Source organism: Aspergillus pseudonomiae, assembly GCF_009193645.1.
Source record: "Aspergillus pseudonomiae strain CBS 119388 unplaced genomic scaffold BDV37scaffold_59, whole genome shotgun sequence".
NCBI lineage: Eukaryota > Fungi > Ascomycota > Eurotiomycetes > Eurotiales > Aspergillaceae > Aspergillus > Aspergillus pseudonomiae.
In genome coordinates, this window is record NW_022476051.1 from 1 (window position 1) to 20,585 (window position 20,585).

The window sequence follows — 20,585 nt, forward strand, 5'->3', positions numbered from 1 at the left end:
TTATTACTGTTTTACTAACGACCCCCCCCCCCCCCCCCCGTCCCACCCAAGAAACCTGGGCTAGACTAGGATAGATAGACTAGACTTGGGGGTATATGGATATATCACGGAGAATATCGAAGAAAGAAGAAAGAAAGAAACATACAACACGGCGCAAAACACCGCGCCCCCCACGATTTATCCGTACAGCTTCCCCGGGAGAGCGCCATGCCGTGCGAACCCTGCAGATAGCACAGGCCGTTGGACATGCAGATGTCGTTCTTGTTGCAGCAGTTGGTGGTCGCGTCGGAGGTGCAGGGCACGTCTGAGGCTGCGACGCTGCCGTCGAGGAAGTAGCATGTTGCGTTTTGGGCGTGGGTGGGGAGGATGGAGAAGAGGAGGAGGATAAGGAGATTCATTTGGTCTGGTTCTTGGATTCCCTGTATGTATTGTATGTATATTGTAATTCTATATGAGAATTTCCGTTGGTGGTGGTACGGGTGAGTTGACCGATCTTGATAGTATATCAAAAAGTAAACACCACAAACCCAGAGATCCAAGAAAGTCAAAACGCATGGAAACGAAGGAGTCGGCGGAGTCGACTTTAGCGCCCTCATCCTCAAGCCAATTACCCCTGACCAGGATACGGCGCCAAGAGTTCTAAGCCCCCTCGTTGGATTTGCTGAGCGACTTTTTTGGCCCCTCGTTTGAAAATGATCTTCTGGCCTTGTCCTGGTAGTACGACGGAGACTAAGTCGTTGTCCCGGACAATAGAGGATTTCTTGCCGAAATCTTTTCGTTGTACATAAAGCCACGCACTTCCTGAAACTATTTCCTCCTGCCTACAAATAGTTTAGTGTCTTACTATCCCTAAATATCACTACTTCCCTCCGGACTACTACTTAGTATTATACTAGGGCCCCAGGGAGTCTAAAGATCTAGTATTCAGATCCCTATACGATATTGTGCTGGTGGCCCCTACAGACCTAAAGATGTAGAACTGGTAGTCTCAAAACGACTTTTTAGGGCAGCAAAAAAGGCGGCAAATGTCTCGGAACTGGACTAGTCGATAATCCAGAGCTTTATAGTACATAGAACAAGTATAATTGGTTGATAAGCATGGTCGAACCCTAGAAATAGATCTAACTGGTCAACAGAACAGTGTGTTCGTACAGATGGCCTAGAATCTCGGAGGATAACTTGTTAACGATCTGTCGGTGACAGCGCTTAGCTCAGAGCTAGCCAGGGTCATAGCGGGGTCTCATTAAAAATCTGACGAGATACGAGCCCTGATCGACCCGACCAAAATCCAGTTACTCTATTTATTTAACGCCCTTTGCACAGATAATACTAACACTGTAGACCAACTGCATCGCGATAGCAATAACATCAACATAAAGCATAAACCAGGCCAGAAACCAAATCACAACTACTAGTCTAACAAATAGCAAATTCTTCTCAACACCGAATAAAAGGCTAAAAGCCCCAGCCCCATAATCTCATCTAACTAACTCCGGCTACCACCGATGATCAATCGTATATCCACGAATCACGGGGTCCGGATCCTTCAGCAATTGTTGGATATCCGCGCGCACCACGTCGAATTCGGCCTCGCTGGAATCGGGACAATCGTAGAACGCCTCCGCGAATCGCTGGTCGACGCACGTGAGGTGGAAGTCCTCGTCAATTTCCTTCAAATGGGCGGTTAGGGATTCGATGACGGAGTCGTTGATGGGTTTGGGGACGGTGAGTTTGAGGTGGAGCATTTTGGATCTATCCTTCACTGGGGGTGTTTTATTTGGATGTAAGTTCGGAGGTGGGATGCTTTGTGTTGGTTTTTGTATGTGGAATCTGTGGATAAGATGGGGCTTGGGAGTGGTTATATATATACATCTAGGTCGTATATTATGATATTTGGTGATAAGGTTATGTATGCTGTTTTTCTACTGCTACGTCACGGTTGGCTGGTTACCTTGTATATACTCCGGTTGGCCGGAACATAGCCAAGGTAAGAAGCCCAGTAACAAGTATGCCAGCTGCAGTGGAGTTAGAGCTGATAAGCTTTCGGTGGCTCCGTCAAGGGTCTGGTTCGGTGCATGATATTATGAGCTTGCCAGTGTCTCTCGAAAGAAGCTGATTGGGTCATATCCTGCTGGTCCTAAAATGTCAAGGCAATTAGGTACAGGTGCTGACCAACGCTGACACAATTACCTCGTTATACAGACTGGAAATGCACGGTTCCAAATAGGTACTAGCTAGCAAATTTGGTTTAATCCAAGTGTAGATACCGACATATCCACGGTCACAGGTCCAAGGTCCTCTCGGTATACACAACATCCACTGAATCAGACGACCCTCCTTGTCTTTCTTGATCGACGTGTTTCGGCCAAGTACAATTCCCGAAAAGTACTTTGGTCCTCCGACAATAAAGTCCGCGGGTTCCCCAATTCTACGAGTTGACCTTCGTCAATCACAGCCACGTAGTCAAAGTCCAGGATTGCCTGAAGTTTATCGGCGATCATGATGATTGTGCAAGAGCTGAACTCCGATTGGAGGACATCCTGGATCTCTGAATCTAGTTCGGGATCCAGACTAAACACAGAGATACTATTAGCACAATGGCCTACATGAACAGTTCCAGATACACTTACTTGCTAGGAGGCTCATCCAGGAGCAATATCGTACTCTCCTTCAGCAGGATCCGTGCAAGGCACAGAAGCTGCCGCTGACCATACGATAGAAAGCTGTCGTCGACGATAATATCCAGAGGGTTGCAGTCCGGAAAATTGGTCGTGAGAGATATCTCTACCAGAACCCCCCAGAGTTTGGCACGCTCAAGTGCGATAATGATTTCGCCATCGCATTTGTCACCAAGTGGGTCCAGATTTTGTCTAACAGAAGCGGGAATCAAGAAAGGCTCCCGGGTTAGGTAGTTTATCCTTTTGCGGACCAGAGATGGTGGCAATGTTGAGATGTCTTGGCTGTCGATGAGGATTTGGCCGGATGTCACTTCAACCATCCCAAGTAGGGCGAGAGTGAGTGAGCTTTTGCCGCTGGAACCGAATTAGATCTACATACACATGGTTCACAAGCGATCAGGAATAGTACTTGCCCTCCAGTTCGTCCACATAGTCCCAGCTTCTGTCCAGGTTGAAGAGTGAACGTGATGTTTCGTAGTGCCAGATTGAATGTGGACTCTTGCCTGACGCATACGTCTTTGAATTCGATGGCTCCTAGTGCTGGCCAATCGTATTCGGTATCTATAGCATAGCTGTGCTTCAATTCGTTCGGTGTATCCTCAACAAAATGCTTGATCCGTGCGATGGCCTCAAGTGATGGCGCGGTAGAAGTCCATCTCAGGATGAGACCTGAAAGGCTCTGCCCAAGCATCGTCATCATTAGCAATCCAGCACCAAGCAATCCAGGGTCGACCTGTAGCTCGAGCGTAATCGCCAGCCCCATCAACAGCACAACCAATGCGGCTACAATCAAGTTGATGGCAAGCACAAGCCACCGCTGAATGCATATAAGGTGATAGTACGGCCGCTGCGCTGTGTCGAGCAAATAGTACGTCGTCTCGCTCATTGATGGAGTCCATCCAAAACTACGGATCGTAATGAGGCCATCGAAAGAGTCTATGAAATGCGAGACTAGGGAAACCTCGGTTTTGGTCCTGCCCATCCGTCAGCTTAGCGAGTTCTTCAGAGCTAGCCGTGGCAGAACTAACTTGAGCAGGCGTAATTGGCGCGATGTCCGAGAAAACACATGGTGAATGAAGATCAGTATGACAAGTAGAAAGGGCATTGTCACAGCGAGATAAGGCACGGCTGCTATCGCGACGCCCGCTTGAGCGATGGCTGCGAAAAGCTCTAAGTAGGCATAAGTCAAAACCGTTGACTCAACCAAATAGATGTTGCTCAAAACTCACGAAAGCCTGACAAGATAACGGCACATGGGAGATCCTTATCAATCAATTCTATGTCCTCACTAAATCTGGCCAGATCATCATTAGTATCCACGGGGTCTTGACTTTCTAGCACGCTGCTAACCTTTTCACAAGATCGCCCGTCTCAATATGAGAAAGAAAGGATATCGGAGTCCTATGCCCATGTCAGGCTGAATTAAAACACAGCCAGGTTGGTTACTCACATCGCGACTGCTTGTAAAATAACCCCGTGGAGGGTCTTCGACGTAGCCTGCAGAATCACAATCCACATCCAACTTCAAAGAAAATCAGTCGCTAGATTAGTCAAAGCTGAAGCACGTCAACCGCGCATCTGAGCACCTACACTATCGCTAGTATCAACCCAGCTGCCTCAGTAAAACCAATTGAGGCATATATTCCGAGCCAAAACCCTAGTCTCGAGTTTGATATGCCGTCTTCTATTTCGGACCACAGAGGGACCCAGACATCTAGGAATACCAGTCATCAAGTCTGGCACTGAGAACAAGGACTAAGGGGCAACCTACACCGCAAAACACCAAAGAGTGATTCCATAGTGAGAATTCCGAGTAAAAGAGCCATCTTTGGCCACCCAATAGCTGCTGCATAGTATTTGCAGATCGCTAGGTCATTTATCTCTCGGTTTTGGTCTTCGATGTATGCACCGCTTCGTTTCGTCTTTCTTTTCATAGTTGTTTTGTCCGTTTCAATGCTTTCTTCGCAGCTATTTTGGGGCCCTTTTGAAAGATCTAACTTTGAGATGTACCCCCTAGCAGACCGAAGCTCCCGGAAAGTGCCCATTTCAAGGCCATCTGCGCCCAATGCGATAACAAAATCAGTTTCGGGCAGGTTATGTACTAAGTAATGGTCAGAAAGCCCGGCACAGGACAGAGAACCCTCAAGGATCAGGTGAGCTCACCACTACGAGAAGCGAGTAAAACAATACAACCAATCCGCCGGAGAATGCCCCTTTCACTGAAGACGCGGTCAAACACTTTCCGCTCAGTGACTGGGTCAAAGCCGCTTAGGACATCATCAAAAATTGCCAAGGGCTTTCGTGCATAGACTGCGCGAGCGATGGCCTGCAATATAATCAGCATAAATCATCCAGCAATATGGTCTCCCTACTATTCTTTGCATTTGCCCACGACTGAGCCTGGTACCCTGACTGCCAATCAATGTGTCATGGCCTGCGGGCATTTCCCGCAAATCTTTATCCAGGCAACATGCGTTGATTATCGAACGATACCACTCTCCATCGTAAAAGTGGGATTCTCCTATAATATTTTCCTTGATAGAGCTATTGAAAATCCACGGTGACTGGTCGCAGTACGCAACATCCGGGTCACTGATGAAGATGTCACCTTCAACTGGCTCAATCTCACCAAGGAGGGTCTTTAACAACATCGATTTGCCACAGCCCATGGGGCCTACTATCATAGTGAGTGAGGGTGTTGAAAGTCTCAGCGTCAGCCTCCCAATATGTTTTGATTGGTCCGGCCCGGTCCCAAACATAACATTATCCAGTTCTAGAACTGCAGTTCTCAGTCTCGGCGAGGCATTTTCTGGATCTATCGGTAGGGGAACCGATGACTGCGTTGATGTTGTTAGTCCGGAAGATGTCATTCCGATCATTCTCTTGTCATTTTGAGGTTCGTGAGTCAAGAAATTCTGGACTCGGTCAAGACATTCAATAGAAAGAAAAGTGTCGGGGATAGCAAATAGCAAATCACGAAGGGGAGTGAGCAACAGGTTTATTAGGGACAAGGAAGTGATGGCTTGTGATACTGAAAAAGCACTAGACCCTTCCAATCTAGCGACGATAGCACATGCAGCAAAAGCAGATAATTGACCCACTATCGGCAGCATATTAACTTAACATAATGTTAGCTTAGGCCAGATCTTGCGTGTTGAATAGGACCTACCAAAGAACGCCTTGGCTGCTTGGATTTTCTGAAATCTCTTTGAAATCTCAATCTCTTCTGTACGAAGTTCTTCAATCATATGGACCATGCCTTCTATAAGTCCGAGCATCTTTATCGACTTAACAGACTCTAACACTTTTGTGGTAAAGTCAACGCGCTTTTGAGAGGCTTCGAGCCATAGTTTCTGATGATGCGATACTGAGCCTTCTATGTATAAGGATATGGAGGTAAATACTAATCGCGCTAAGGTCAGTTATGCTGCAATGTAAATGTAGTAAGAATAGCGTACTTATAGTAACAATGATAGGGGCGATGCAGATAGCTCCAATTTGGTCTGCTAAAAGCCAAATAGCCAGGCCCAGCTGTAAGGCATTTGCCCAAGTATCGCAAATCGTACGGCGGAAGAACTCTGCAACTGAGTGAATGTCTGAACCTACCAAGGAAATTGCGTCGAATGTGCGAGCATTGTCTATACGCAACCACATCATTGTACGGTATATAAGGGCAGTCGTCCCAGAACGGAGCATTGCCATGGCGCGATAACCCAAGTGCTCGTAAGTTGCAGTTGAGATCTGCGAAAGGTACCGTCAGTTCAGAAGCTGAACAAGGTCGCCCGAAGCATGGAGCAACTTACTGCGGTCCCGATAAGAACGATGATAAAGTCACGTATCAGGTCTCCGGTGTTTTGAGACAGACCTGAGTCTGTTGACCCGAAGTATACCACCGCCCGGCTGAGCAGAAATGGCTGTGCCATATTGAATATCAATAGACATAGCCGGGGAACTGCTACTTTAGCAATCTCCCACCGTATACACTTGATGAGTGCAAGGAACAAAGCGAACCTATGATCATGGTCACCTGCATTGGTCAGACTCTCAGCTATTTAATACTCCGTGCAAGGGCGTAGAACATACTATTGTCCCACGCAACAGCAAAATTCTCGGAGAGCAATCTCGATCCTAATCCCTCGTGTACAGGTGGTAGTACGCGGTCTGAGGTTAACATATTCCCATAGCCAGCTTTAAGAAGACGATTAAGCCACAGAAACAGAAGACGGCTGAAAGGGCCACTGGTACCCTCCCGGGAAACAACATCCTGGTATCTCAAAAGACACCTCCGCTTCTCGACTGTTTCTAAAGTAAGCAAAATCAATTCCACCCCCATTGAAGCGGACAGAAAACGCTTCACCTCCAGGCTGGAGTCAGCTGGCCAAGGGCTGCCGATAGGTGCCACATTGAACATCAAGTCTGTCAGAAGGTAGAATGAAATTAGAAATGATGGGCGAACTGTCCTGGAGTGCTCCAGTGGGACTAGCGCAACAAGCAAGCATGCTGCTGCAAATCTACTACTGAACGCACAAACAATAAACAAGAGGGATTTGTCTGTGGAAGATTGCTTAGAAACCGCAAATGCTAAAGCAATGAATTTAAGGAAGGCCAAAGTGTATGCGATCATCTGGTCAATTGTTAAGCACGATTTCCTTGAGGGAACCACGGAGTACCTACCAGTTTGCTGGAATATAAACATGAGGATGCCACCTGCGGATGCGCTTTGCGAAGTCGCAGTATCCGCAGCAAAGCTAAAGGCAGGAAACATCCCGCTGGGATTGAACCCACGATGCTCCCCTAGGTAGTCGAGTATGTCAGGTGAATCAATCAATGAAAACAATACTACGTAGAATAGAATCAACAATACCTCACGATTCATAGCGATCTAGATGATACGGTGGATATAGGGTGTCGCCCCAGATACCAGTAACCAGTCTTCTGCTTAGCTTAATAAAAGTTTTCGCAATTGCCTCAAGTCATGAGAACTCCTCAGATTATCCTGTCATGAAGGAATGAGCGTGGGATGAGATGTTCGGAACTGCAAGATATAGAGCGGCTTGTGCTCCCAGGCCTTTGTTGAAAACCATGAACATCAGCCATTGTTATAAATAACGTACTAGGATGGCGTTTGACACTTAATTTGTTGTCAGCTCAAACAAATGAATGCTTGGATGTAAGTCTTTGAGTGATAGTCCAATCAATAACGTCCCCAGGTTTCTGTTGCATACGGTTAGTAGGCTAAGCTCAGGTGGTACGATGAAGGTGTCGCAAACGGGCTGAGGCTATGGTGGGATAATGATTATGAGAACCACTTAGAAAGCTTGTCCAGGACCTTACATTGAATGGCTTTCTCCCTCAAACGCCTGTACAATCTCATGATCGTTTCAACAGCCATTTTCCGGTGCACAATTAGGGTATCCTTCAACAGTAACACCTAGGCAACTGTTCATATCAGCCGGGCCTCTCTATTCGTTAAAAGCTCAAAAATGTAACTTGCATGGATCATAGCATTGCCCCCAAAGCTTCAAGAGCGATAATGGCACAATCTCAATGTTGACCAATTTGATAGCAGTCGTACACAGATTCGAATATTCATCGACACTGTATGATAGAGCGCATAACGCGTCTAGTAAATTACTCTTCTCTTCTTTCCAACAGCTGAGGTAGACTTCCATGCAACAGAGCAACGAATGTTTGTGAGTCGAGATATGTGAGCGTCATCCCCCATAGAGTTTGTAGATCAATCTCATTATCTCCTGCTGGACCTAGACCCAGTCGGAAGTTCCTTCGCGCTCAGTCAGTACAGAGATTAGAACGGCTGATAAAAAGAGACATCCGTTATAGACGATGAATTTGGCCAATGGATCATTCCAGGGTCAATCAAAACGTGATACTCTATATCACTGCCTGAGGTATATTATGTACTATGCCCAAATAGGCAGTTATAGTATAGGGCCCCGGTTCACGATGTAGCTCATTGACCTCGGAAACTTGTGGTTAACAGCTTGCGGGTAGGGCTTGTGAAGTCAGGTCAATTGCAGGCTTTGCATAATCTTCTTCTCCAGGATAAGACGTCTTGACACGGCAACCCTGAGTTGAGACAACCCTGTCTCTGCTTGGTAGGCTTCAGCCTGGCTTTGTAGCTCTCAAGGGGGTGAATAACAGTTGAGAGAAGGTAGAAATGGCCCGTTTTTTCCTCACTCAGGTAGCCTTTCTCCTTTTCGTTCTTTCTTGGTCTCTTTCTTGTTCTGTGTGGAGCGGAGGGCAATCATATGGATATATCTGATATCCAAATCCAAATTGAACATAGACCGCTCCGCAGCCAATGTGCGTCTTTACCTCTGCATAAAATAAGTATATATCATTGCCAAGCCTCGTCCTGCTTATTAAAGTCTTTCTCGAGCGTCTACATTCAGTATCAAAGACATGGTCCCTCTAGCACTTATAAATAATAGCGGCTCGGCTTGTAGAAGCTATGAGTATTTATAGAGTATAAGATAATCAAGACTTTTATTCTTGCACATCAACGACTTATTATATTCCAAATAAGTCGGTCATCTGCACCATTTTCGTGATTCGTCACTTCATGCATTGTGAAACCTTCCAATGCTTTTTTCACCAACCAACGCCATGGTATCTAGTCTATGCATCGTCTATTTGAGCTGATCGTCGGCCCATCTAATCTCGTATCCAAAAACAGTCCTCCTAAGCTTCTCATCCTGCAGTAAAGTCAGCAAAAGCTACCACCAAGCCCACAAGCCAAGAATGCACTTACACCAGGATCATTCTCAAACAGGACCGCATCCATAAGCTTCTCAAAGATCTTCGTCACACGGAACCCATTCTGCTCCGCCAACGGGAAGAACGTCTCCGTCCTGGGCAGAAACCACGGCTCATACGGGGTGAAGATCACCAAGGCGACAGAATCGGGCGACTTCTTCAGCGCCATCTGCATCGTCTTGATCAAATTGCCGTGCTCCCGCCAACTGTAAACCACATCCGCCATGATCAGGACATCGAAACCCGTCGACCCAGCCGGCAGGTACGTCAGCAAAGGTTCCACTGGGTTCCCCCACTTGTATCCGTCAACGTGGAGGGACGAGTTCTTGGGGATCAACGGCGCGGAGATCTCCGCATTGTAGCGCATATTGCCGACGAGATCGGGATCCGGGTAGTCGGTCATCACGGACGTGCGGGCGCCCATAACCGCGGCGATGATGCTGGGGACGCCGGCGGCGGCGCCGATCTCGAGCACATCTTTGCCGGCGATGAGCTCGTGTGCACGTTCTTCGATGTAGTGGGAGCTTGTTCGGCCGGCGTTCCAGAGGAGGTTACCCTTGCTAAGTGTCAGTTGGTGGCTTGTGAAAGACGGAAGAGAGGGGACGGCCGTACATATAGAGGATGGTCTCCAACTAAGCGCACGCGCACCGTTTGGCCGGAGAGCATGTGGTGCTCGGCGAAGGTGGGCTCCTTCTCAGGCTCGTAGAAGCCCTCGGGGTCCTTGAATAGGTCCCCCGTTTCGAAGTCATCTGCGTCCGCCATTTGAGTCGTCGTCGCGCCCCCTATTCACGGAGGATCAGGTGGTGCAGAATTGTCATTCGAACCAGGATTCTTCATCTGCGATCGACAATCATATGCTGAATTCTCTATCGCACACAATAGTGGAGTAGTGGGGGGATTGCCGGAAGAGGATTAGCGCTGGGGATCCATTCCCAGGGCAGTCACATGAGATCACGTGGCGGGTTGGGGCTGATGCCGAGGCTTCTCCGGCTAGTATCAATCGATACAGTACGGTACCTGCATTCTCAAGCATTCCACAGCCAATCCCCGCATGGGGTTGGTGGAGATACGGATTTGATACGAGCCGGGTATTTATCGGCATGCCCAAATTAAAATTATCCGTCAATTGGACGTTGAGGAGTATAGTGTTGCGTTTACCTCTTGAATACTACCTACTATATTATAGTTACTACCCTACCCCCAGAGGTACCAGGATGATGGACATATCAAGGCTGACCAGGCGATCACGAATACAGCCCAGGTTTGTCGATCATCGACCATCAATTCCTCAGGCCTAGTCTTTGTTTGTGCCCCCCTGAGTCTGATTGCTCCTTCAAAAGTACCGATCGTCAGGTTTAAGAGACAGGCTGCTGCTTAATCTGGTTCTCATTGCGAAACTTATCTATCAGCGTCACCACTCCCTGATCATCTTATCAATTTCCTGATCATCTAACGTCATAATCTGAACGCAGGGGGGAAAGAAGAAAAAAAATAAAGATAAAAGAGCCCCACGTGTTGTTACAGACTGAAGCCGTTTTTTTTTTTTTTTTCTAGACCCTCATCTAAAAAAAATTTTCCCTTCTTCTACCTATTTTCTTTACTCTTATCACGCCATTCACTCCCTCGAACTACCAATACCATCACCACCATCTATCAAGCCGCCCACTTGGATCAAATCCTCCCCCACCGGATCAGCCCACAACAGGAAAATCTTCGCCTTGTTTTATCCCGCGCAGAAAATCCGATATCTTTACCGATCCTCCTTAGAAAAAAAAAATATCTACATCCCGTATAGAACTTAAACAGCCGGCCATCCCACTCAGCCGTCCCCCAACGCAGCGACTTATCCACCATACACCGACATCTACAATGGACCCAAGAGCACAAATCTCAGGCAACAACAACCACAACAATAACAACATGGCCACAACGCAACAACCGCTCCTCACCACCTCACCTCAGCCTCACAACCCGCTCAGCCTCGCACCCAAGCAACCAATCCCGTCCTCCGCACCCAGCATACACGAGCGATCAGCATCGCACCATCCCCACACGCAGCCGTCCCAATTGCCAGAAGCCAGCGGTCAACAGCAGAATGCAATGGAAAGCTATCCGCACCAGGTGTCCGGATCGGGGGGGCCGACCGCTACGGCGCCATTCTTGCGGGACTTCAGCCTCGTCGCGGAGGCGGCCAAGCGCGCCCAGATGTCGGTTATGATGCGGGATTTGGAGGCGGTAACGCTATAGATCTGGTTGCGATGCCGCTCCTGCGGGAGGTGTGGGTTTTTATACGGGGGGTTTGTGTGACGTGGGCATCGGGCCGAAGTTCGTCTCATACAGCCTGAGATCGTGGTCGGGTTTTTTTGGTTAGATGATGGTGATGGTGATGGTGATGGTATAGAGGACAACGTTTCGTCTCGTCTCGTCTCGTCTCGTCTTTCTGTCTAGAGGATTATTCCTTGTCTCTTGGTCTAGATCGGGCATGGATGGTTGGATCGGTCCGGTACAACCGCGACCAAATCGATTGATTCATCGATTTCTTGGTGTGGGGGATGAGTTTCACTCCCCTTTATCTTCTTGGTTCTTTGTGCGGACGGGTGTTTCTTTGTTTGTTTGAAGCCATTTTCACTTATTTTTTCGTACGGATTAGAGCGATTATACTTTTGGGCGGATGGAACCTGGCCGGCGTTTGTGTCTGTTTCTTTACTTTCTTTATACCAGAGTGTCTGTAATTGGCTGACTTGGGGGGGGGTTAATGATATCGGGCAAGAACACGAAGTCTGTTTCATGAATGAAGCCATATAAATTATTACACATACAATAAACCCAGCATAGATCAGATAGATTGATCCTCGCCTACTATGTATCTGTACCTGTACCTGTATCTGTAATAGATACTAAGTTACAGTCCACGAGGCAACAACAACAAAGTAATACAAAAAACCAATCACCAACGAACTCCAGTTCATACATACCTCTAGCTAGCACCTTAGTACCTAGTCTACTACTAGTTAGCACCGAAGATGGAACCCAAAGAACCAACCCCAACACCAGCCAGCCAGCCCGCCCCCGAACATAAAAAGAAAACGAAACGAAGAAGCCCCCAAGAACCAAGAACCCATCCCACGTGTCTCCATACCCAAGCAGCGCTAAGTACTCGCGCCAATAAAAGCAGACAAAAAGGCAATAAGGCAGAAGGGCAAAACAGAGCCTCGCACAAGCCACAACCCACTCTAAGCCCGAAAAGGCGTCCCAAAGCGAACCCGAATCGGCAAGGCCAGAAAAAAAAAAAAAAAAAGGATCAAAATAGAGGATTAAGTTTTAACAAGCTAGCTAGGAGATTGCATCGGGTCAGCGGCCTTGCTAGGCACAGAAATCGCTTAAACTGGGTCCCCGGGTAAAATAACTAAGGGTCGACTACCGCCAATAGTGGCTCCAAGAGTTCTTGAAGGCTTTGAAGCTAGTTCGGACCTCTGTCGTCCCCCCTTTGTTTACTTTAGGTTGGTTGTTGGGTCTGTTAAATAAAAAGTGGGTTGAGGGATGGAGCTTGGGAGATAGGTTTTTGTCATTTTAATTTCCGAGATGGGGGTGTTCATTTTATTTTGTTGCCCGGAGGCATACTAGAGCTATAGTGGGTTAAAACTATTCCTGGGGGATGGGTTGGTGTGTTCAGGAGATGGCGGATGTGAGACATCGTTTTGGTTCATTTCAGTTTGGATTCTGGGTTTGTGGTCTTTAATTTGCGGAATAGGAGGTTTGACTTTGGGGTGGTTCACCCCCTGGTTTACTCCTGCTGTCATAAAGGATTATTACGCGATGATATGTTGCGATCAATGGTGATTCTTTCGTCAAATGTGATATATAATTCGATCCTATATACTTCTGGATGAGGTGTATATATATCACCTGTATATGCATGTACGATGCAAGGGCAACGCAAGATGGAAACGATAAAGCGAAAAATTAAAAAAAAAAAAGTAAAAAAGAGAAGACATGGAGGATATGCAGACACCCAACACCAAGCTAATGCAAAGGTTAAGGAAAGGATATAGGTAATAGGTACAAAATAACAAGGAAAGGCTAAGGAATGACTTTTGGCCGGATATTAAGATGGAAAGGTATCGAAGGATGGTACCGCCCGCCTTTCCTGAACTCCAATGAAGAATGCAGTCAAACAGTCGCAAGAATTTTCAATGTAAAGGAATGATGCTGGGAATGCTTGGAATATGGCCCGAGATGCGATTAGAAAAGAAAAAGGAGTGTAGGTTGATTATCGATTGCGAGTCGGTTGGCGAGTTTATATGTTGTGTTCTTGAGGTTTACATCTGAGTCGACGATCCGATCAGACTCGGCTGCGAGATACTCGCCGCCTGGCCGCCGCGAAGCCGGTTCTTCCGGAAGCCCAGCAATGTCAGTCTCCGACTCAATCGCCGTGTCGGCGGAATGAAGCTGTTGTCGGTCGACATCATCGACATAGGCCGGCCACGCGGGGCTTCGGCTAGACTCTCCGATCCCGAGATCGAGCCAGCGCGGGAACCCGGGGCGCTGGTGTCCAGCATCAGGGTGGACTGACGACGCTTGCTGCGGATTTTCTCGGTGGTGTTGCGTGGGTCCAGCTGAAGGGAGAAGTCTTCTTTGATGTCGTCGAGGGCGTGGGAGAATCGACGCAGGAGCGTGGAAGGTCTGTCCCCGTAGAGCGACGGCTCCCGCTGTTCCAGGCCGTACATTTGAAGGGGGGTTGATTCGGGGGAATCAGACCGCAATGGAGTTGAGTAGTAGCGAGGGCATTTTGCAGGTTCCCTCCGACGAGGGAGAGATGGGAAGTATGCCTGAGGGTGAGGATGTTGCGAGATGGGACTGTTGGAACAGGAAGAGGAGTCGGAGGATGAGGACGTCAACATCATTGTTTAACTTTGTCGATGGGATCGAAAAGCTCCAATTAAATATCTGAATTAAGGAATTCTTAGCTATGGAGTGGTGATGTATAGAAAAGCGAAGGAGGTCGGTGATAACGATAGCGATAGCGATAGTTGATAGGGAGAGTGATAATAATAGTAGGAGGAGTGATGGTATGAAGTATGCGATTGAAAATTCTCAGCCCAACCAAGCCGAGTCAGACGGTTCGTCTGATACCAGCGTAGGGATGGGCTGGGGGTTAAGACATAATTATAGCAGCCATTGGAAAAAAGACTAAAGGAGGGAAAGTGGAACTGTTCACTCAGCGCATTGTTAGTGAGTGGCTCAATACTGGATCGGTATTTTGGTACGGCTGATGTATGTACGGATCCGTATCGGAACGGTCTCTGCAAGTCTCTTAATATGTATGCGCTCGTTCTTGTCCTCTGATTTTCTCTTGTTTCTGTCATTTTTAGTTTCTTTTATTAATGGTTATTTTGTTTTCATACTATTTCTTTTAGGATCTCTAACATGATTTGCTTGTCTTCAGCAAGTCATGACATCGACAGTCACGTCGACAGACGACATGTCCGCGGGGTTAACCGCCTGGGACTGTTTCGCATTTTTCTCTGGATCATACAATGAAATAATCGGCTTTAATCTATGAGATCTTGCTCTGTAACGTCGGCGGTTGCCTTGGGGGACCCGACCGGTGTTCATTGGCCGACGTGGCGGCTGGCAGCCCGTCTGCCACGGAACAGATTGATAATGACTGAGATCCATCGCAAAATCTGGTTCCAGTTGAAACATGGGCAGAGAACGAGTCTCCGAGAAGGTGGTACATGGTGGGACAGTGTAGTGGCAGTTCCAGAGAGTGTGATCTATCTTGAGGAGTGGTTTCTAGACGGGTAAGGAAGGAGAATGCCAAATGAATAGTAAGGGGAAACCCAAAATAATCATGAACAATACCAAACAGGAGATGGGACCACAATCCACTGGGGGCCTCATTCCATCGGAAGCGCGGGAGTTCGCGCAATAAGGATGCGAGTTAGAGCCACCTGTACCCTTCGATTCGAATTGACTGGCAAGGCTCCAGGTACACGGGGCACACCCACCATTCGGCTCGGAATGATGGAATTCGTTGTCTCATTTGCGAAGTATCTGGCATCATACACATACACACCCACCTCTACAAATACCCTCTGACCGAGTCCTGAGGTCTGCAAACGAAGGTGGTACAATTATGCATACATCCGTCCCAGCCCTGAGTAACGTGATACATGCTCCATACGGGAAGCTTCGATGAAAAAAATTCCTGGACTGGGTCAGTGTCGGTAAAAATAATCTCTCTGTAACCAATGACCCTGTCCACTTTTGCCCCTAACGCCTTAGCGCTCAATCAGCCACTCTGAAACTTGCTCGTCATGATTTCATCGCGGACCCCCACAGCCACAAGGGATGTGGATCGTTTCTTGGCCTCCTCCCGGCATGTGCGCAACCTGCCCTAAGATTGGCTACAACGACCCGAATTCAACCAGACAACTAAAGGGACTAAACCCCTTCTTTCCCTAGTGCGGAAAATATAAAATGTATGGATTTGCACGCAAAGGAAAGTTTTCGGCGTCCGCCGTCTACAAGGTTCGTCATTACCCACTATTTTGGGTAATGCAATCGCTCCTGGCGGCTGATGTTCAGCCCATCAATGGCGACATCTCTCCCACTGACTTTCGCGCGCGTTGACCTGGTGATTGCTCATTGGAGAATTAAACCGTCGACTAACTTGAGTTCGCCGATCACGGCACATTTGGCGCTTGAGAGGACCCCCATGGGCTCGTTCGTCTGCGTATGTGCAATGCCGTAATCATGCATGATCGTTACGGGGAATTTTTATATTAGGTGACATGAGTCTAAAACAGTTTCACCCATGTTGCTCACTTGACAGAGAGGATCCATGGCTGACAGCCCGTTGGCTGTGGCCATCATGGACGAAAGTTTCCTTCACAATTGGTTGTTTGCCTCTCCATCCCCGACAAAGAATGTTCAAATATGGAAAAAACGACGACTAGAAGTCGTAAAAAAGGAATCTCCCCGACTGGGAGTCGAACCCAGGTCTCCCGCGCTTGTTCTCGTATGAGATGACAAGCGGAAATCATGACCGTTAGACCATCGAGGACTTCTAATTATAGAAGATGCTTGCTATTTTGTCTTATAAATAAATAGAAATGCTACCCTGTAGCCTTGCGTCTTAGAGTTCTGAGGGTGCATCTGCAGAATCCCACGTCAGCCATTCTAGAACCCCATGAGTCCATTCAACAAGCCACTACATACCAGGTGGTCCCAGTCCTGCCCACTGCAATGCATAAGAAAACACAGCACCCCAAGAAAAGAACCACACGATGAAACATTTCCTCCCAGGCAACCCATGGAACCAAGACAATCCCAAACTGCCCAATCCACACCTCTCCGAGCAAGGACAATACAAACACAATAAAATACGATGAGCTGGAGATATGCAAGTTTCACAATAACCCACATACAGGTATTCCAGAACGTTCCCACTAACTCGTAAGCCTGGTCGTCATCAATCAGCCACTCAGCGGTCCCCACTTGATCTGCCGAAGCTTGCTCCAACGGAGAGATGACAGATAGCCAGCACCGGCGCACGAATGGGGCACAATCGCTTGTCCGGTGGGCTCCATCTGATGGATAACAATGCTTTAACCCGTACCATTTCCGATTGGCTCCTGCATCTCGGAGCCTCATCTGTCACTCCGGAAACTACGCGGCTTCGCCCTATAAAGCGTCGTATGCTTGCCGCAACCGATGGTATCTGATTCGCTACGGATCTTGTCCGTTTATTGTGGCTGAAGCTTGGCCATCTGTGACTTACGCTGCTGCCTGGCATGTCTGGTGATCGGCCGATTTGCCCGTCCTCGGTAAAGGAGATCCGGGGAGGAGCCGAAGGTGGAGGCAGAGAGTTGCTTTCTCGATCCGCTGCGATGCTAGTTGGTCAATGGACTGCAATCGCTGCGTTTGTTGGTGGTACTTTGACAAGTTAAAGCCGAGGACGAGTTCACCGTAGTGGATGAATACCGAAACTAGAGCAACATCATGCACCAATCATTCCACCTCGAGTATGGTGCCTCCACCAACATTGTTGAATGTGAAACGCAGTCATTGTATGGAGTACCGTGGTAAGATATGATGGTACGCCAGCACCTGCCAAGCAATGTCCTATGGTTGGAGAGATTCTAGAACTCGGACAATCCCATGTGAAAGTGTTGCCAATGGAGCGTTAACTCCGACAGCCGGCTGCTTATTAGATGTTTATATTTCTCCGCTGGCAAACTCTGACCATATGAACTTGGCTTATAAGCGGAAGCCCTTACGACAATTTCCTGAGACTCCAGCCATCACCACGAATGACCCGAGGCTACAACATGGCAATGGCTCCTCGGCATGTTAACGATCACTTATGTATTGAACAGCTCAACTGTCAGTAACGATCACCAAAGACATATATCGTGTCAATCTCATCTGCACGTTGGAAAGCAAGTTCAGCTAGTATTGAGGTGGAAATGCCGACTCTCTAGTCCAGTCACTCAACAGTACTAAGTATATCCACCACATGTCAGCAACTAGTCTAGTCAGGATTGATCCTGATCTACTCGTTTGTTCAATTATGTTTTCAATACACCATTTTAGGTACTCTAGATCCACTCGTGATCTGCAGTAGATCAGCACCCTAACAGACTGATATCCGATAAAGTCGCAAGTGCCATGTGCCAACATCCTCTATGCTTCCTGTCGTTCCTCTTGGCGGTTATACCAAGCTGCTCAAACTCTACACAATTGACTCATAAAGAAGAATTCTGAGTAATATATCCTTTGCACAAATAGTGCTAATTCTCAAGATAGCAGACGATGGGTATAACATTCTGACGATCCCTGTCCGCAGCAATCGAGCAGCGCATACCAGTAGATTTACTTCTCACCAGAAAAGCAAAGTATTAAGAAACCAACCACACCACACATAATCCAGGGAACAATTCTAACCCAATAGCATCAAAATAAGCTACATAATCTTCAGAAAATAAAACCGTTCAGAACACAACAACCTTCTGGCCCAATTCTAAAATTCCACGCGTGCATGTATATAAATCCTATCACTGATACCGATAAAACAAGTCACATGTGCCCCGCACTCCGCAACGCCAAAAAATCCCCCCAAAAAAATCCCCCTCCAAAGCCACCACCTCCAACAAACACCAAACTCTCCCCCCTCCCCCAAAAATGCCTGTAAGCAAACCCCTCCTCTTACAACGCCGCCCTTCTCTCCACAGACTAACAATCCCACCCTTGATTGACAACAGCTCATAATCCTAACCGGTTACCCCTGCTCGGGGCTAACTCACCGCGCGAACCAGCTCGCAGCTGGCCTCCAAGAAACCCAAGAGACCGTGTTCGCCGAGTCCGAGAAACCGCCCTACAAAATCCATGTTGTATCAACGCATGATGAAAACCGCCCGCGCACCGTCTACGACCATGCGCGCACGGAAAAGGAAGCCCGCGGCGTGGCGTACACGCGGGCGCGCCGCATGCTTGGGAAGGACAGTTTCGTGATTCTCGACGGCATGAACTATATCAAGGGGTATCGGTATCAGCTATGGTGTGAGGCGAAGGCCTTGGGGACGACGTGTTGCGTTGTATGTTCTTTCTCTCTTCCATTGCTTTCTCCGTACTACTTTGTTTCGATAAGGTTCCTGCGCTGTGTTTCGAGATTGCTAACAAGAGGATACTAACAGGTTCACGTCGGAACACCAATTGATCAATGCGTCGCGAATAACGAGGCCCGGATTCATCGCCAGTCTCAGACTCAACCTCAATCGGATTCTGAACCCCAACCTCAGACCGAAGACACAACGTCAGCTACCGATACAGCTGCAGCTGCAGACACAGAGAAAACCACAGACACAGAACACCCCTACCCGCCCGCCCTCCTCCAAAACCTCATCTTCCGGTACGAAGAACCAAGCACGCACAGCAGATGGGACAAGCCCCTCTTCACCGTCCCCTGGAGCGACGCAAAGCCCCCAATCGCCGAGATCTGGACCGCTCTAACAGGCATCGCCCACCCCGAGACAACCACCGAGACTACGGACCAACTACCAACCCTAACGTCAGCCCTCACAAACACACACCTCTCCTCCGCCGCGTCGATAGCGCCCTCGACGACAACCAAAGGAGGGGGATCGTTCCGCCGCGAACGCCCGAAGATAAAGCCTCACCTTGCAACCGTGCAGCCGACTTCTACTGAGTCGGGTCTTCTCTATAGTATGGAGAAGCGGACGTCGGCGGTGGTGTCTGCGATTCGGAGTTTTGTGGTCGAGAATCCGTCTGCGGAGGGTGCGTTGGCGAAGGCCGGGGATGATGTGGATGGGATTAGGATTGTCGTGCCGGAGGTGGAGACGGCGGTGTTCATACCGGCGCATGTGGCGATGACGGCGACAACGGATGAGCTGGGTGGTGCTGGGGGCATTCTGGCCGTGCCCAGATTGCAGAGGTTGAGGAGGCAGTGGATTACGTTGAATCGAACTTATGTGGCCAGGTTAGCGGGGACTAAGTCTAGTATGGGGGCGGACCAGGTTGGGGATGCGTTTGTGAGGTTCTTGAATGCGGATTTTGCGGGAGAGGGGGCTGCTTGATTTGTTTTCTCTACTGGATTTGCATGGAGCGACAAAAGTCTGGGTGTCTGTGTTTATGAGCGTGTGTGGATAAAACATAGATATGGTTTGGTAGCTGTATTACGGTTTACGAATGATGATCTGATCTAACTCTAAAATTTTTATGATTTTGTAGAGTGGAAGCCTTTCGACGATGTGGTTGTGTTTTTGATGAGAAAGCAATGAGATAGTCTGATATTGATTTGAACTTTTTGTTTGATATAGACAGCAGGGGAATATATCCGAAGAAGCAAAGCATAAACAAAGCAGTAGGGGAATCAAAAAGAAGATCCAAGGTATATCTTTATATCCAGTTAAAACCAAAAACCAATGCACAATGAACAGAAATATAAACAAGGGTAAAGCAAACAATTCTAAATCTCAAGGCGCCGAGCCACTCCCACCGAACCTTTTTTATTTTTATCTTCCGTTGTCCCAAAAAATATGTATTGATTTTCTGTGTTTTCCTGTTCCTTTTGTTTTTTTTCTTTCTTTCTTTTTTTTTTTTTTT

At 47.9% G+C, this 20,585-nt stretch overlaps 7 protein-coding genes and 1 non-coding gene across 8 annotated transcripts; 3 read left to right on the forward strand and 5 right to left on the reverse strand.

The window, feature by feature from the left end:
* Window positions 1–39: 39 nt before the first annotated feature.
* Window positions 40–670, reverse strand: BDV37DRAFT_169354 (uncharacterized protein). The gene has a single exon (XM_032079319.1). The coding sequence runs from the start codon at window positions 594–596 to the stop codon at window positions 105–107; it is 492 nt and encodes a 163-aa protein (XP_031939071.1). The 5' UTR covers window positions 597–670; the 3' UTR covers window positions 40–104.
* Window positions 671–2,324: 1,654 nt separating this feature from the next.
* Window positions 2,325–6,852, reverse strand: BDV37DRAFT_273345 (P-loop containing nucleoside triphosphate hydrolase protein; the record flags this gene model as incomplete). The annotated part of the gene is made up of 16 exons (XM_032085039.1): window positions 2,325–2,571; window positions 2,631–2,988; window positions 3,069–3,461; window positions 3,585–3,652; window positions 3,707–3,902; window positions 3,932–3,972; window positions 4,029–4,048; window positions 4,129–4,200; window positions 4,271–4,392; window positions 4,450–4,779; window positions 4,842–5,004; window positions 5,051–5,735; window positions 5,844–6,054; window positions 6,137–6,419; window positions 6,482–6,705; window positions 6,762–6,852. 16 exons carry the CDS (start codon window positions 6,850–6,852, stop codon window positions 2,325–2,327), a joined length of 3,504 nt encoding a protein of 1,167 aa, XP_031939072.1.
* Window positions 6,853–8,890: 2,038 nt separating this feature from the next.
* On the reverse strand, window positions 8,891–10,383 carry efm7 (putative nicotinamide N-methyltransferase Nnt1). Its single transcript, XM_032082583.1, has 3 exons — window positions 10,068–10,383; window positions 9,451–10,011; window positions 8,891–9,394 (listed from the first exon to the last, which is right to left on the reverse strand). The coding sequence occupies exons 1-3, from the start codon at window positions 10,215–10,217 to the stop codon at window positions 9,329–9,331; spliced, it is 777 nt and encodes a 258-aa protein (XP_031939073.1). The 5' UTR covers window positions 10,218–10,383; the 3' UTR covers window positions 8,891–9,328.
* Window positions 10,384–10,639: 256 nt separating this feature from the next.
* BDV37DRAFT_253847 (uncharacterized protein) lies at window positions 10,640–12,339 on the forward strand. Its single transcript, XM_032082584.1, has one exon. It carries the CDS (start codon window positions 11,325–11,327, stop codon window positions 11,700–11,702), a length of 378 nt encoding a protein of 125 aa, XP_031939074.1. The 5' UTR covers window positions 10,640–11,324; the 3' UTR covers window positions 11,703–12,339.
* A 942-nt stretch (window positions 12,340–13,281) lies between these two features.
* On the reverse strand, window positions 13,282–14,882 carry BDV37DRAFT_253848 (uncharacterized protein). The gene has a single exon (XM_032082585.1). It carries the CDS (start codon window positions 14,357–14,359, stop codon window positions 13,775–13,777), a length of 585 nt encoding a protein of 194 aa, XP_031939075.1. The 5' UTR covers window positions 14,360–14,882; the 3' UTR covers window positions 13,282–13,774.
* Window positions 14,883–14,918: 36 nt separating this feature from the next.
* Window positions 14,919–15,391, forward strand: BDV37DRAFT_169419 (uncharacterized protein). Its single transcript, XM_032079320.1, has one exon. It carries the CDS (start codon window positions 15,015–15,017, stop codon window positions 15,261–15,263), a length of 249 nt encoding a protein of 82 aa, XP_031939076.1. The 5' UTR covers window positions 14,919–15,014; the 3' UTR covers window positions 15,264–15,391.
* Window positions 15,392–16,435: 1,044 nt separating this feature from the next.
* On the reverse strand, window positions 16,436–16,524 carry BDV37DRAFT_t160. Its single transcript has one exon. It is a non-coding gene; the product is annotated as a tRNA-Asp (tRNA).
* A 1,933-nt stretch (window positions 16,525–18,457) lies between these two features.
* On the forward strand, window positions 18,458–20,252 carry BDV37DRAFT_169574 (putative RNA polymerase II Elongator complex associated protein Kti12). The gene is made up of 3 exons (XM_032079321.1): window positions 18,458–18,650; window positions 18,725–19,057; window positions 19,157–20,252. Exons 1-3 carry the CDS (start codon window positions 18,645–18,647, stop codon window positions 20,054–20,056), a joined length of 1,239 nt encoding a protein of 412 aa, XP_031939077.1. The 5' UTR covers window positions 18,458–18,644; the 3' UTR covers window positions 20,057–20,252.
* The last annotated feature ends 333 nt before the right edge of the window (window positions 20,253–20,585 follow it).

Bases quoted from the DNA above. Each gene is read 5' to 3' on its own strand.
- BDV37DRAFT_253848 (XM_032082585.1), bottom strand. From the start codon at position 14,359: ATGATGTTGACGTCCTCATCCTCCGACTCCTCTTCCTGTTCCAACAGT.
- BDV37DRAFT_169354 (XM_032079319.1), bottom strand. From the start codon at position 596: ATGAGGGCGCTAAAGTCGACTCCGCCGACTCCTTCGTTTCCATGCGTT.
- efm7 (XM_032082583.1), bottom strand. From the start codon at position 10,217: ATGGCGGACGCAGATGACTTCGAAACGGGGGACCTATTCAAGGACCCC. The intron at 10,012-10,067 runs GTACGGCCGTCC...ACACTTAGCAAG, and splicing joins TTGGAGACCATCCTCTATAT to GGTAACCTCCTCTGGAACGC. The intron at 9,395-9,450 runs GTAAGTGCATTC...ACTTTACTGCAG, and splicing joins TGTTTGAGAATGATCCTGGT to GATGAGAAGCTTAGGAGGAC.
- BDV37DRAFT_169574 (XM_032079321.1), top strand. The intron at 19,058-19,156 runs GTATGTTCTTTC...GGATACTAACAG, and splicing joins TGGGGACGACGTGTTGCGTT to GTTCACGTCGGAACACCAAT.
- BDV37DRAFT_253847 (XM_032082584.1), top strand. From the start codon at position 11,325: ATGGACCCAAGAGCACAAATCTCAGGCAACAACAACCACAACAATAAC.
- BDV37DRAFT_169419 (XM_032079320.1), top strand. From the start codon at position 15,015: ATGAGATCTTGCTCTGTAACGTCGGCGGTTGCCTTGGGGGACCCGACC.